At 39.8% G+C, this 16,379-nt stretch overlaps 1 protein-coding gene across 1 annotated transcript in view; it reads left to right on the forward strand.

Moving 5' to 3' along the window:
* LOC133574884 (matrix metalloproteinase-17-like) overlaps positions 1-16,379 on the forward strand; it is a 178,215-nt gene that overhangs the window by 142,273 nt on the left and 19,563 nt on the right. The window contains exons 5-8 of the mRNA XM_061927220.2: positions 1,914-2,090; positions 4,714-4,816; positions 9,588-9,670; positions 10,068-10,220. Of these exons, the coding sequence (XP_061783204.1) occupies positions 1,914-2,090; positions 4,714-4,816; positions 9,588-9,670; positions 10,068-10,220 (516 nt within the window). The remainder of the gene's footprint in view (positions 1-1,913; positions 2,091-4,713; positions 4,817-9,587; positions 9,671-10,067; positions 10,221-16,379) is intronic.

A 16,379-nucleotide genomic window follows, 5' to 3' on the forward strand; every position in this document is an offset into this window, starting at 1 on the left:
ATGCAGATTTCTCCATAAGAAACAATGTAAATGTGAATAATAGGTTCCAACCTCGACAAAAGTCCATATTCTAATTAACGTTTGTACACTTTGAGTTTGAACACAGTAAGGGTCTGTATATGAAACAAACATAACAAGGCTGGCAAAACGAGACGAATGTAAACACTTCAAAGGCACCCAAAGTGACTGAATGAGAATTACTCCAAAGTGTGCTTACCTCCCCCACAATGGAGATGCCGCCGGGCACAAAATGGCTGCCCTGCGAGACACACTATAAGTGGATGAAATGTTCATACGCAAAGACGAGGCTCGTACACAAAGCATATTTTAATTCGGTCTGTGGTTTGTAAATCAAAGTTTGAACAATATTTGTTAATGGACCTAAAAGTTTCTTTTAAAGATACTATATTTTTCACCAAGCTTTAAACTTACAAATGAAGTTTGGAGGTACCTTTTTTCAAAAAGCTTTTCGGTTGAAATGATACACTTGTGAATCCATTGGTAGCAAAGCCGAGACAGCTAAACATAAAAGAATTTTCAGCGCCTGTAGAGCTTCACAAAGCTCCTTATACAGTATCGTGCTCTGCCTTCACCCGCCCAATTCTCTACACTTCCACTTTGTCTGTGGGCATGAGCCCTATTGTTTCAGCCTCGTACTGGTCGTAAACTCGATGCCTGTTCTGTCTCGATCCCTCGCGTTGTTCACCATTCCTCTGTCTGCCGAGTGCTCCGAGAGATTACAAGTGCCATTTGTCTTGGTGGGACCTGGAAGGACGACAGTATGTCCCTAGCGGATGTCAAACGAAGGTTAGCGAAATCAAGGCTTCTTTCTCCTGCAGCAAAGGGGCTCACCGCAACATGCAAGCTTTTCTTATTTTCTAAAAGCCCAAGTCTTTGTATCGAAGCGCAGTTATACATTGAATTTAGGAGACTTTTTAGTTTCTTTGCTGTGGTTGAATAGCCTGAAGCCTCCCGAGATGTCTCCCTGCTGTCTGATTTGAACTGGCAACCCTAAGACTTGGGCAGGATTACCAAAGTTATCTCCCTGAAGCACACTCCAGTGCTGGAATCCTCCTGATTTAGCCTGCCTCGTCTTTTAATTTGTTCTGTAAGCAGGAGGCCAACAAAGGATCTAACATCTGAATTAGGGTTTTAAACAGACGATTCTCGGGCAGAAGCAATAGGAAAGTATCGAGACAAAAGTCTTTTTTTCCCACCAAACAGTATAGTTTTTATTTTACAGGACTGTACCATCCTCGTTGTCCCCGTTTTATAAATACTTTGGATCCTGCATCATCCTCACATTTTACATTTCCCCTCTATTGCCAATTTTGTACATCATCGTTGCCCAGCATTTTTTATTTGTTTTGCAGGACTATACCATCGTTGTTGGAGCATGTCCCCACTTTATAAAAACTTTGCATCCAGCACCATCCTCTTTATTGATATTTCTCCTCTATTGCGAATTGTGTAGCGATTTATTCGGCAATCTACCGAGAATTATCGTTGTACAGCATTTCTGGGGGATTTTTCAGGATTATAACATTCTTGTTGGGACATGTCCCCACTTAAGAGGATAAATACTTTGGATCCTGCACCATCCGCTAGTCTGAGCACGAACTGATGAAGCCTGCTCAGATGAAAGGCAAAACTTTTTCCAAGACAATCTGAACGGTCCTTTTGCGATCGATTCAATGTCCTGATGATGCAATGACCTAGATGAATGAGATTATTGGCAGGCGTGTGACGGTTTTCAGGGCTATTGCCAACACGCCCGACTTAGTTTAATTGAGTTTACCAATCTAAATTGCATCATACAGCTTGGTAGAAATGTGGCTGTAATCACCGCTCATAAAATCCATTGACGGGTCAATTAATATTTGATATAACTAATCATTTTCTGTCTTCCTCAGACTCTCACGGGATGGACCTGTTTGCAGTGGCCGTCCATGAGTTTGGTCACGCCATTGGTCTGGTCCACACCTCAGCCATTGAGTCCATCATGAGACCGTACTACCAGGGTCCCGTAGGAGACCCTTTGAAGTATGACTTACCCTATGAAGACAAAGTCCGAGTCTGGCAGCTCTATGGTATGACTTTCAAAACAAGTCTACTTAATGGTGCCGACAGGCTCAATTTGGTATTGGCACTTTTCCCCTAACAAAACCAAGTTCTGTTTTTAGTTCAAAGCATGCAGAGGCGATACCATTTGGGACATTGCTGGTCTCTCATTGGTTGAGCAGATGTGCCATTGCCACCACTAATAAACACACATGCTAACGTTAGCTCACTTTGTTGTTATGCCTTGGGCTCTGGACACTGCAGTGCTTTGGTCTCCACACTTTCCACGTTGCTGCATTTGTCCTTTTTCTTGCTGCCCTCAGTCTCATTTTGAATAAAATGTGCGTCCTTACTAATGCTAAGAAAAATGCAGATAATTTCGACTGTTGCATTGAATGAGGCAGACTATTTTAAGTTGAAAACTCAAATGTGGAAAAATGTCATCATACCTTCATATTAAAAACATAATTATTGTTTTAAACATTACACTCAGGATACTGACAGGTATTTTTAAACTGGGACAAACTGGCATAGTTAATATAATGTGACTCACTTTAACATGATTCTCAAACTGTAGTACATGTACCACCAGTGCGGGGGTCGGCAACCCTAGCGGCTTTTTTAGAAATGTATGAACGTGGAAATAGATTAGGAAAAAATATATATATTTTGTTTTTTAATATGGTTTCTGTAGGGGGACAACCATGACATAAACATTCTTAATATTTTCGAATGCTGTAAAAATGTGTGAAATACACATTTATATTTATAACTTCAACATTTCTGTCAAAAAAGATTTGCCTCAGCACCTGTGACACACGTTTTTTTCACCACGGCGTGGTGCCAGGCAGGGGGCTGTTGCAAACAAAACAAATACCTGCGCATGCATCCATATTCTCAAACATGAACTGCATCAAATCCAAATACCGCACCCGCCTCACAGATAAGAGCTTTGCAGTCCTGCGTAAAGATTAAAGTTAAATTGTAAATGCTCGATGCTTGGCAGCACGGTGGGACAGGGGTTAGTGCATGTGCCTCACAATACAAAGGTCCTGAGCAGTCCTGGGTTCAATACCAGGCTCGGAATCTTTCTGTGTGGAGTTTGCATGTTCTCTCCGTGCGTGGGTTCTCTCCGGGTCTCCCACCTCCAAAGACATGGGATGAGGTGGCGACTTGTCCCGGGTGTACCCCGCCTTCCGCCCGAATGCAGCTGAGATAGGCTCCAGCGACCCCAAAAAGGTACAAGCGGTAGAAAATGGATGGATGGATGCTCGATGCTGAGAAGCTGTCCAGTGACGTTCGAAAATAGAAGTCACATTACAATCCTGTCATAGGCACATACTTAGTAACAAAGTGGCTGCTTTTATTTGGTGATTTCTGATTTTTTTCAATATATATTCGGAATGACACATAGGGATATTACTGTGTTTTGTTGCTTAGGTCCGATCGGGTGCGTTGTATTGTGCGTGTCAAAAGAGAAGAGGATGCTGCTGCGTTTACACTGACTTACTTGGCATTTGCAGAAAACAAATGAGACAAGAATAATGCACGGAAATCAAACTTAAACTGTATTATTTTTATTGTATATACTTTACCTTTTCAAAAGGCGGCTGTTTAATTTTTTTATAATTGCTGGCTCCATTTTATTGCACTCTGTTGCCCAGATAAGGAGATAATTTTATTGTATTACTGAAAATTGATGAGGATTGCATTTTCTTTCCATGGTGAAGTCTGAAATTATAGGAGGCCTATTATGCACATCTATTTTGTTGTAGTTTTTTTAATCCTCAAAATAAAAATGACATCAAGAATCTGATTTCTTTATTTTATTTCTATAATTCCATTAATGCAACGAAGCATTGATTTTGTGATGGAAGTTAAACGTAAAGCAACTTTGTATGGCAGAGTAGTGACGTGATGCATCATTCTCTCCAGGATGCGCTGCAGGGTAAATAAACATTTAATCATAATTGATCATTACATATTTGTAGCCTACATAGTCATTTTGATAATATAGGCAAGTATAGCTAATTTGGACACTTACAGTATGCGTTGCCTTTATCATAAAACTTATATATGGCTTTTATTTTTTGCGGCTCCTGACAGATTTGTTTTTTGCTTATTTTTTCCAATTTTGCTCTTTCCACATTTTGCGGGCTCCCTCTGGTAGTGCGACAAATATTCAGTTGATTAAAGTACAGGGTTTTATTCTGATATATTTAAACACAGTGTTACTGTTCAAACTGTGTAATGTTGCAGTGGCCAAAAATATTAAATATACTTGTTAAATTAAACCTCTGCCTTGGTTTTAAGGAATACTTAGGCCTACTACACTACTGTATTTTGATGTTTGTCATTATTATGAGGTGGTACTTGGTGAAAAGAGTTTTAGAACGATTGGTCTAAATGGTTTGTTACCTATGCTGGAAACAATACATTGGTAAAACATGGAAATTAATTGTCATGTGAACTCATTACACATTTTCAACATTGGTGACAATTAGCCTTTATATAAGCAATAGCACACTACAAACAACTAAGCAAGCATTACAGTATTATCTCTCATTAGATTACACTATATTGTGCAGGTGTACTTACTGATGTGGCTGGTTAAGCTCTATTAATGGGATTTGACCTTTCACCTCATCACAGGTGTACGTGAATCTGTGTCCCACACAAACCATCCTGGCACCCCTTCCCAAACGTCTGAACCTCCCATCCTGTTGGACATTCCACAAAACAAATCCATTCTGCAGTAAGTAAACATCGCTATTATTTTACAGGAGGGGAAAACAAACATTACATTTAAGAATGCAGCAGAGACGATGCAATGAAAAACATCCTGACATATCTTATCGGAATAATGGCTTTTAGTGTACTTTGTGCTTACACAGGTTGCTGTACGTTAATTGAAATTGCATGCAAGTTGACGGAAGCGTAAAACTGTACGCAAAAGAGATAAATCCCGTCATTTATAAACATTGTGCTCTTAATGGCTTATGCTAAAGGCAGAAAAGTTCAACTTCATAATGAGCAACATTCACATTTATATGGCTTTCTGTTCTGTGGAAAGTGCAGTGGTGTTCTTCTAATTTGCCTTAATGTTTTCCACACTCATGCTGAGAAACAGACGTAATGAAGCCATGCAGGAATACGCAACATGGCCTGCACAAGCAGTCCTTGCAGCTTAATATGAAATAATGATATGAGGTGGCGTATCAGTGCAGTGCATCGGTGAGAGTTCGCTCGGGAGCCAGCCCAGCTAATTAAGTGGTTCCCCGAAGCAAATGGAGCTCCTGTCAGCGTGTATCTTCTTCCATTATCAGGGATAATTAGACTTAAGTTTGTCCATTTATGAAACGCGTGCATGTTTGAGCCCTAACGTGAGTGGAGGGCGCCTCTCTGGTCCAGCTGCGGGCAAAAAATTAACATGTCTGAGGAAACATATTTTTTGACTGAGGCTACATTGCCTCACTTTTAACTGTGCAGGTTTTTTTTAAGGAACTTTAAGTAAAACAGGTGCTGGCATATTAATTAAACAGTTCTTAAACCATGCAATTATTTATGTAAATTGTATTGTTAGCCATACAACCACAAACATGTATAAGTCAAACACAATCTGTTTCAAGATGTTGGTTGACCTCCAATTTGTCAGATTTTGAAACTAATTTCCTAAAAGTAAATTACTCCAATGTCAAACTGTTGCCATTATAAAACCAGTTTTAGGTGTTAATGCAGTTTTTTAGTAACATGTTAACAATCTAAACTATAATACAAGTGTGAAAAAAGTTAGGCTATGTTCATATTATAACATTAAAAAATTAAAATCACAGTTTTGAAAGTTCTCAGCTGAGGTGTATTTCTCCAATACTGTATACAGTATTTTGGTTGATTGGGGGACATTCATATATATATATATATATATATATATGTATGTATGTATGTATGTATGTATGTATGTATGTATATGTATATGTAAATTGTTCCCGCTTTATAAAAATTACATTTGTAAAGATCCTCGATGTGGAGGAGCAGCGAGAGGAGCCAGATGAGGTGGTTCGGGCATCTGGTCAGAATGCCACCCGAACGCCTCCCTAGGGAGGTGTTTAGGGCACGTCCGACCGGTAGGAGGCCACGAGGAAGACCCAGGACACGTTGGGAAGACTATGTCTCCCGGCTGGCCTGGGAACGCCTCGGCATCCTCCGGGAAGAGCTGGACGAAGTGGCTGGGGAGAGGGAAGTCTGGGCTTCCCTGCTTAGGCTGCTGCCCCCGCGACCCGACCTCGAATAAGCGGAAGAAGATGGATGGATGGATGGACATTTGTAAAGTTACAAAAGATTTAAAATGTGTATTAGTCGCAGACGATACAACAGTGTTTTGTTCAGGAGAGAACACACAGAAGCTAATACAAATAATAACAGAAGAAATTAACAAATTAAAAAGATGGTTTGACAAAAACTCAGTAAAACTATAATAATGCTATTTGGTAACAATAGAAGGGTAAGTCAAATACAAATAGATAGAATACAAATTGAAAGAGTAAATAAAACCAAATTTCTAGGTATAATGATTGATTAAAACATTAACTGGAAATCTCATATAAAATTATATAACATAAAGTGGCAAGAAACACGTCAATAATAATAATAATATTCTTTACTGCTCGCTAGTGTTACCATATTTGAGTTATTGTGCAGTAATATGGGGAAACAACTACAAAAGTATGTTTCATTCATTAACCGTGTTACAAAAAATATCAGTTAGAATACTACATAATGTTGGATATAGAGAACATACAAACCCTTTATTTATTGAATCGAAAATACTGAAATTCAGAAAAAAATTGTATTTAAAACATGTGTATGCACATACAACACTTAAGACCGTTAGTATATCAGTATGTGGAATTAAATTATGGAATGGATTAAGTAAAGAAATTAAAGACTGTACTAATATGATCCAATTAAAGAAACTCTTCAAACTTAAAGTGTTTACAAAGTACAAAGAAGAAGAACCATGATAAATACTCTGAATTTATTGATAATCATATTTATCTCACCATATGAAATACAACTTACTTCACCATTTATTTATTCATTTTTTAATGTTATTACTTATGGAGTATATTTTGAATAAATTGAGAACAGGAAGTGAACAAAAGCAAATGCTATGTAAAGGAAACGGTGTAGGATTAAATAAGTTCTGCTTCTTCCTACTCCTTTTCGAACATGTTGAAAAGAAAAACTGGAAATTGTAATGTATCATGTTGTTATTGAATGCATGTTCGAAATAAACTCAGACTCAACTCAATAGTAGTTTTTGTTTTTCTTTAGTTGTTATGCACTAGCCTCTTTGTTTTGTTGAACAAAATTGTATGTAGCATTCAATACCACACATTTAATACATCATCTGATTTACAAAACCAAAAACCTGTGAAGCTGGCACGTTGTGTAAATTGTAAATAAAAACAATACAATAATTTGCAAATCCTTTTTAACTTATATTCAATTGAATAGACTGCATAGACAAGATACTTAATGTTCGAACTGAGAAACTTAATTTATTAATTAACTTAGAATTTAATGGCAGCAACACATTGCAAAAAAGTTGGCACAGGGGCATTTTTACCACTGTGTTACATGGCCTTTCCTTTTAACAACACTCAGTAAACGATTGGGAACTGAGGAGACCAATTTTTGAAGCTTTTCAGATTGAATTATTTCCCATTCTTGCTTGATGTACAGCTTAAGTTGTTCAACAGTCCAGGGTCTCTGTTGTGGTATTTTACGCTTCATATTGCGCCACACATTTTTAATGGGAGACAGGTCTGGACTACAGGCAGGCCAGTCTAGTACCCGCACTCTTTTACTATGAAGCCACGCTGTTGTAACACGTTGTCTTGCTGAAATAAGCAGGGGCATCCATGATAACGTTGCTTGGATGGCAACGTATGTTGCTCCAAAACCTGTATGTACCTTTCAGCATTAATGGTGCCTTCACAGATGTGTAAGTTACCCATGTCTTGGGCACTAATACACTCCCATACCATCACAGATGCTGGCTGTTGATAAATGGCTTTCGCTTTGCATAGTAGAGTTTTAACTTGCACTTACAGATGTAGCAACCAACTTTAGTTACTGACAGTGGTTTTCTGAAGTGTTCCTGAGCCCATGCGGTGATATCCTTTACACACTGATGTCGCTTTTTGATGCAGTACCGCCTGAGGGATCGAAGGTCTGTAATATCATTGCTTACGTGCAGTGATTTCTCCAGATTCTCTGAACCTTTTGATGATATTACGACCGTAGATGGTGAAATCCCTAAATTATTTGCAATAGCTCCTTGAGAAATGTTGTTCTTAAACTGTTCGACAATTTGCTCATGCATTTATTTACAAACTGGTGACCCTCGCCCCATCCTTGTTTGTGAATGACTGAGCATTTCATGGAAGCTGCTTTTATACCCAATCATGGCACCCACCTGTTCCCAATTAGCCTGTTCACCTGTGGGATGTTCCAAATAAGTGAATTCCTCAACTTTCTCAGTCTTTCTGCCGCTTATGCCAGCTTTTTTGAAACATGTGGCAGGCATCAAATTCCAAATGAGCTAATATTTGCAAAAGATAACAAAGTTTACCAGCTAGAACGTTAAGTATCTTGTCTGTGCAGTCTATTCAATTGAATATAGGTTGAAAAGGATTTGAAAATCATTGTATTCTGTTTTTATTTACGATGTACACAAAGTGCCAACTTCACTGGTTTTGGGGTTTGTAAAACAATTTTACAAAATTCTAAATCTAATAAAGTAAGCTTTATAAACATGTGTAACGTTTACTTTAGTTACTTGCTATAAAACATTTTCAAATCGATAATTTATTGTTAAAGAATTGGAATCGGTATAAGAGGCCAGAAATGTTGGAGACATCCCTACTTTAGTTATTACTGCTTTTAATGTGAGTCTAGGAGGGCAGTACTTCTTTTGAAATATGTTTGGGGGGGAAAAGGCAAAGAAAAAGCAACAATGCTCAGAATTAATGCGTTGATCCTCACTGAGCTGAAGACTTTGCTCATATTCCAAAGTTCTCTACAACTTTGTGGCATATTTTTCTTGAATGTTGAGGTTGAATTAAGAACAGCAGGGCCATTTATCAATTAGCAAGTCATGAATCAAGTCAATCTCCATCCACAGTGAGTAAAAATGCTGTATTTGGTCTGACAAGAGCACCAGTTGTGACACATGTATGTTAACAGAGCGCTATTTAACTAGCTTGTGATTTACAAACGTTTGTAAATAACTCATAAACTACAAGAATAAATTCAGCCTCGTCGACCTGATGGCGCCCACTCTTTTGCTTAGTCAGATCGCATTAATTCCTCTACAGGCAACGGTTAAATATGAACAGATCTGGGTGCGGTAAGATCAGTAAAGTGCAGAAACAAATGTGCTCTTTAAACATTAAAGAGACAATAAATGTCCACTTTTAGCTGTTGTTGTTTTTCTAGCATTCTTTCTCTCTCTTTCTCAGGCTGGCGCGAGATGCCCCAGACCGATGCAGCAGCTACTTTGATGCAGTGGCCCAGATACGAGGAGAGGCCTTTTTTTTCAAAGGTAAAGCAAAGGGAGAGTAACAGAGGCAGAGTTTTTTTTTTCTTGTAATGAGCAAAATGAGCTCCCAAGTTGTGGAAGGAAGAGTATGTGAGGGAAAAAGGGGGAACAGGAGGAAGATGGATGAGGGAGGGTTTGTTGTAGACGCCCGACTGAGCCAACTGAGCCCCGCTGAGAGTCAACGCTTCCAAAATTGCATCAGACTTTCATGTGCAGTAGCCTCCCGCTGACAGCAGCAACAGGAAAAAGGCTTTTGTACCTTCATGCTAAGAGCTGTTGACTTTACCTGACATTGTAATAATAACCTGCCTGATCTCTAGTAGAAAGTCAGAGATTTTTTTTCTAATATTTTGCCTTTCAATTTACATACACAATGCAGCTTTTCTCTTTGTATTCATAGGGAAATACTTCTGGCGTCTCACTCGAGAGAAGCACCTGGTGTCCCTGCGTCCCGCTCAGATCCACTGGTTCTGGAGGGGCCTCCCTGCCAATCTGGACAGTGTGGACGCCGTATACGAGAGACCTGGAGACCATAAAATAGTCTTCTTTAAAGGTGCACTCCCTAAACCAGATTTTACACTGGCAATAATAGTTATTGGAGTATAGTTATACAGTATCTTGATTCATTTGAGTTTTTTTAATAATAAATGAATTAAACAAAACTGAATGTCATAGAATAAAATAAATAAATACAAATAATAACAATATTCATTAAAAAAAAATGATATAATAATTATTGGAATATGGTCAACAGTTTAGCTTTTTTTTTTTGTATCTCTATATATTTCCCCCACAATTTTTCCAGTTATTTCAGTGTCGTCAAATAAATACTAAGTAGGGCTGTCATATTATTCTTTTTTTAATCAGGTTAATGGAATTTGCATTAATAATGAATAATCACATGATTACTCACTTGCGTAATTAAAATTTGCTTTCTGAAAATACCCCAACATTTGTACACAAATACAATTTCATTGTCAGAATGTCCTCCAGGAAAACATTTTAGACGTTTACTTGAATGCATGTCATGTGTTTGCACAAAAGCTGGAAACAGTTTTATCTAACATTCTTTCAAGCTGTATTTTGGAGTGAAATTTGCCAGCGATCAAGCCAGTCGGAGTTTCCTCATTCATTTTTGTACTGACGAATGCTTTGATCTGATCACTGACAGTATAGTGGTTAAAGTAAAAGAGCTTATTTGGTCAAAATAAATTGCATGATTAATCTCAGTGTGTTCATGGTTAATGCGCTTATTCTTTGTGATTAATCACATGGCATGGCCACCCTACTCACTGTACCTTTCAGGTTTAAAATAAAAACAATAAGTAATTGTATTATTATATTCATGTTAGCGGTTCTTGGCCCTGTTATGAGGTGGAGACTTGTCCGCCTTTTGCCTGAATGCAGCTGGGATAGGCTCCAGAACCCCTGCAACCCTGAGAGGGGCAAGCGGTAGAAAATGGATAGATGGATGTTAGCAGTTAAGGTAGATAGGAATTAGTGGCACTAGTTGTCAGCTAGAATAATGGTGCTAGACTGTATTATTTTAGTGTTGCACAAAAACAAGGTGCTTTTAGGACCAGTTTAATTAAAAACACTATTTTACACAATACATATAAGTAGGCGGTCCCCACTCCATCTCTCCATGAGTTAAGAGGACCTTGGCCTGGAAAACATTGCAGACCTTTTTCAAATATATACACAAACCTAACCCAAACATTTAATATTTAATATTATGACATAAGATAAGATAAAAATCAATAACAGTAATACTTTTGGTAATTATATTGGAAGTAATGAACAGTTTAGCAGACCTACATGAATTGGTTTCAACGTGATTAATAATACATTCATATATATATATATATATACTGTGTATATATATATATATATATATATATATATATATATATACTGTATATGTATATATATATATATATATATATATACACATACAAATACACACATATACATATATATATATCCCGCACATTTAATTTATAATCCATTCATCCATCCATTTTCTACCGCTTGTCCCGTTCGGGGTCGCGGGGGGAGCTGGAGCCTATCTCCGCTGCATTCGGGCGGAAGGCGGTTTACACCCTGGACAAGTCTCCACCTCATCACAGGGCCAACACAAATAGACAGACAACATTCATACTCACATTCACACACTAAGGCCAATTTAGTGTTGCCAATCAACCTATTCCCAGGTGCATGTCTTTGGAAGTGGGAGGAAGCCGGAGTACACGGAGGGAACCCACGCAGTCACGGGGAGAACATGAAAACCCCACACAGAAAGATCCCGAGCCTGGGATTGAATTTAGGACCTTCGTATTGTGAGGCACACGCACTAACCCCTTTTTCCCACCGTGCTGCCCTTAATTTATAATATAGTAAAATAAAATAAATAGCAATATTGCTTACAATAACAATAATAATTATGGTGAATGATGGTTATAATAATTGGAATATATTTAACAGTTAAGTGGATCTAGAGACAGCCACATTAGAGTGGTTTTAGCATGTTTGATAAATACATTGATATATTGAAAATGTTATTTCATAAATGTGTTTAAAAAATCTATATTTAACATATATTATTATAAGACAAAATGAATAACAATAACAGTAAAAATAATTTAAATATATTTAGCAGTTTAGCAGATCTTGACCTTCCTGAAGTGGTTGTAGCGTGTCTAATAATAAATAGAATAATATACAAAAATGTAATCTCACAGGGGTTAAAAAAATATATCCAATAAAAGTGTAATATGATAAAAAATATTACTAACTGTACATATACAAATAATGTAAAAATGTCACCCAATCCTAACATTCAATATATGTGAAGTTAATTATATTTATATAGCGGTTTTCTCGAGTGACTCAAAGCGCTTTACTTAGTGAAACCCATTATCTAAATTACGGTACATTTAAACCAGGGTGGGTGGAACTGGGGGCAGGCGGGTGAAGTGTCTTGCCCAAGGACACAACAGCAGTGACTAGGATGGCAGAAGCGGGGATTGAACCCAGAACCCTCAAGTTGTTGGCACGGCCGCTATACCAACCGAGCTATGCCGCCCAAGCTATGTGATAAAATAAAATAAATAACAATAATTATTATACTGGATTATGAAAATAATAATTGGAATACATTTAACAATTTAGCGGCTGTAGACCTACTTGAGTTAGTTTTAGCATGTTTAATAATGAATACATTGTTATGTTTAGCAGGAGGAGTAGTGACGGCACACTTCCACAAGGGGGTGATATTGCTCTGTTTTATTATATAAATGCACAATATATATAATAATACACAATACTAAATATATACAAACTAGGCTTGAGAATGGAGTGTGACCAAAATCCAAGAGTGTGTGGTGTTAGACTAGGTGTGGGGAATTACTTGAGTGTGTTACCTAGTGTTGACTCGAGAGAAGGGACAAGGCATGAAGGCAGTCCGTGGGGGCAGGCAGATGGTCAGGGCGAATGGCGAGGCGTAGGAGGTCCGTGTCCAAGCGGGGATCGAGGATCGAAGAGGCAGTCCGGGGAAGCAGAGAAAACTGTCACTGACGCACAGCTCGTCGACGCGGAGACGAAGGCAGACTGCTGGGGAGGACAACAAGGAAGAACAATGAAACACGGAGGGGAAACGCAGAGAGAGAGCATAAAGCTGGGTTAGTCGGCTTACGGTACAGAAGATTAGGCAAGGATCCTTGGATCCACTGGTATTTATTCAGCTCGCCCTCATCAGTCCCAGGTGTGCTGATTGCTGATCGCCCACAGCCTTGCCGGCATGTGGGCATGATGCGGCCAGCGCAAGCAGGGGCGTGTCTAGGCGCGCTGCCAACGGAGGTGCCGGCAGACCCAGCCGCCGGAGAAAAGCGGGTTTGAGCCCGCACCGTGACATTACCTCCCTTCTTATGGACAGATTCCAGATGTCCTAGGACTGAAAGCAGAACAACAAGATCAAAAGACAAGGGAGGGCGGAGGGGAGAACTGGTGGTGGGTCGCCGGCCCAAGTGTCCCCGAAACCATCGGGGACGAGTCTGGTGGCGCCGGTGAGTAGACCGTCGCTGCAGCTGGTGAGTAGACCGCCGCTGCAGCCGGCGAGTCGGACGGCCAAGGAACGGCCACCTTCTAGGCCGTCGGGAAGGCAGACGCAAGTGGCACCATAACCACAGCAGCCCACGAGTACCACGCCCATGTTCTGGGCGTTGCTGCTGTTGGCGCAAAAAGTGTCCATGCACTGGCCAAAGAGGGCGCCGCGTGCGGGCGCCTGCGGCCAGCCGGAAATTGCGTGAGCGACCATGCAGGAGACGCGGAGGCTGGCGGCGCTGTGGAGATGTCCGCCAGAGATGAGGAGGACGATGTCGTCGGAGCCTGAGATGAGGAGGTCACAGACGCATGAGCTGCAGACGCAGGGGCCAGTCTGGGTGATGGTGTAGACACAGGGGCCTGTCCGGGTGCTGGTGTAGACCCGGGGGCCCGTCCGGGTGCAGGTACTGGTCTGGGTACCAGTCCGGGTGCTGGTACTAGTCTGGGAACCAGTCCGGGTGCTGTTCTGGTCTGGGAACCAGTCCGGGTGCAGGTACTGGTTCCCAGCAGGTACTGGTTCCCAGCCTAGGAGTCGGTGCTGGTGTAGGGACCAGCCTTGGAGCGGGTGCTGGTGTAGGGACCAGCCTTGGAGCGGGTGCTGGTGTAGGGACCAGCCTTGGAGCGGATGCTGGTGTAGGGACCAGCCTTGGAGCGGATGCTGTTGTAGGGACCAGCCTTGGAGCGGATGCTGGTGTAGGGACCAGCCTTGGAGCGTGTGCTGGTGGAGGGACCAGCCGTGGAGCGTGTGCTGGGTCGGGGACCAGCCGTGGAGCGTGTGCTGGGTCGGGGATCGCGGGTTCGAGCCCGCGCCGTGACATACATCACTGTAAGACTAAATCTAAATATATACGCTACAAAAATATAATATCAAAAGTTTACTGTATTATAAAGATATTACTAAAAATAAATACAAATTACAAATAATTATTGAAATACTGTATGCTTAACAGCTTAGCACATTTTGACCTATATTGAAGTACATTTTACCTGTTAATATTTAATACAAATCATCAAATAAATGTAAATATTATATAAAACACAATAAAAAATATGATATAATAAAAAATTTTAAATTATCTCATTCAATTGCGAAAAGTCACATCCTTACATTTTTTTGTATGGGAACTTTGATGGGGGGGAAAACTGTCCTAAACTATTACATCTTCATTGTGAAATACGACTTGTTTCACGTTTTTCTTATTGGAATGAGTTCTTTCTTGCCCCAATGTGGGATCACTTCCAAGGATGTCATTGTGGTTTCTGCAGCCCTTTGAGACATTTGTGATGAAGGGCGGCTATATAAATAATCTGAGATTGATTGTTTGATATTGATATTGTAAAATAGATATATATTAACCCCCTCACACTTGTGTTCAAAGATCAAGTCTCATTTTGAAATTATAATCAAAACTGTTATCGCTCAGTAAATGCTGCTGTCATCTTTGTAATAAAGATAGGACAGAACACTCAAATACTAGTAAACTCATCAGGAAAATGCAAACGTCCCCATGGCTTGAAAGTACTTACTTGTCTGTGCTGATGAAAAGTACACGTTGTAATGAATGATACTGTTGAAGTACTCTTATAGCGCTTCACTTTTTCCACATTTTGTTATGTTACAGTCTTATTCCAAATTTCAAAATTAATTTGTGTCCTCAAAATTCTACACACAATACCCCATAATGACAATTTTTTTTTTATTATTTTTTTTTTTAGACCTTTTTGAAGTATTAAAAAATTCAAAACTATGAAAACACAGGGACATAAGTATTCACAGCCAGAGATGGTTGTCCTTCTGGAAGGTTCTCCTCTCTCCATAGAGGAGAAATACTCTGACAGAGTGACCTCCCTCACTAGGACCCTTCTCCTCCATTCGCTCAGTTTAGACGGCTGGCCAGCACTAGGAAGAGTCCTGGTGACTCAAAACTTGCAGAGATGTGTCTGTACCCTTGCCCTTGGGGCGGCGTACCGCAGATGGTAGAGCGGTCGTGCCAGCAATTGAGAGTCCCAGGTTCGAGTCCAACTTCTGCTATTCTCGTCACGGCCGTCGTGCCCTTGGGCAAGACACTTCACCCACCTTGCTCCTGATGGGTCATGGTAAGCGCCTTGCGTGGCCGCTTCCGCCATCAATGTGTGAATGGGTGAATGTGACGTATAATGTAAAGTGCTATATATATACAAACCATTTACCATTTTACCCCAGATTTGTGCCTCAGAGGTCTGCAGACAATTCCTTAGACTTTATCCTCGGTTTGTGCTCTGCCATCAAATGTGGGACCTTATAGACAGGTGTGTGCTTTTCCAAATAATTTCCGACAAATTTAATTCACCGCAGGTGACTTCAACTAAGTTGTAGGAACATCTCAACAATGACCCTTGATCTCACTTTTGAGCTTCATGGCAAAGGCTGAATACTTGTGATTTCTTAGTTTTTTTTATTTTTAATAAATTTGCAAAAATTAAAAACATATATTTTTCACAATGTTATTATGGTGTATTATGTGTAGAATTTTGAGGACAAAAATGAATTAATCTATTTTGGGAATAAGGCTGTAACATGAGAAAATGTGGAAAAAGTGAAGCCCTGTCAATACTTACCGGATGCACTAAA

This window comes from Nerophis lumbriciformis, linkage group LG32 (genome assembly GCF_033978685.3).
Source record: "Nerophis lumbriciformis linkage group LG32, RoL_Nlum_v2.1, whole genome shotgun sequence".
Lineage (NCBI taxonomy): Eukaryota > Metazoa > Chordata > Actinopteri > Syngnathiformes > Syngnathidae > Nerophis > Nerophis lumbriciformis.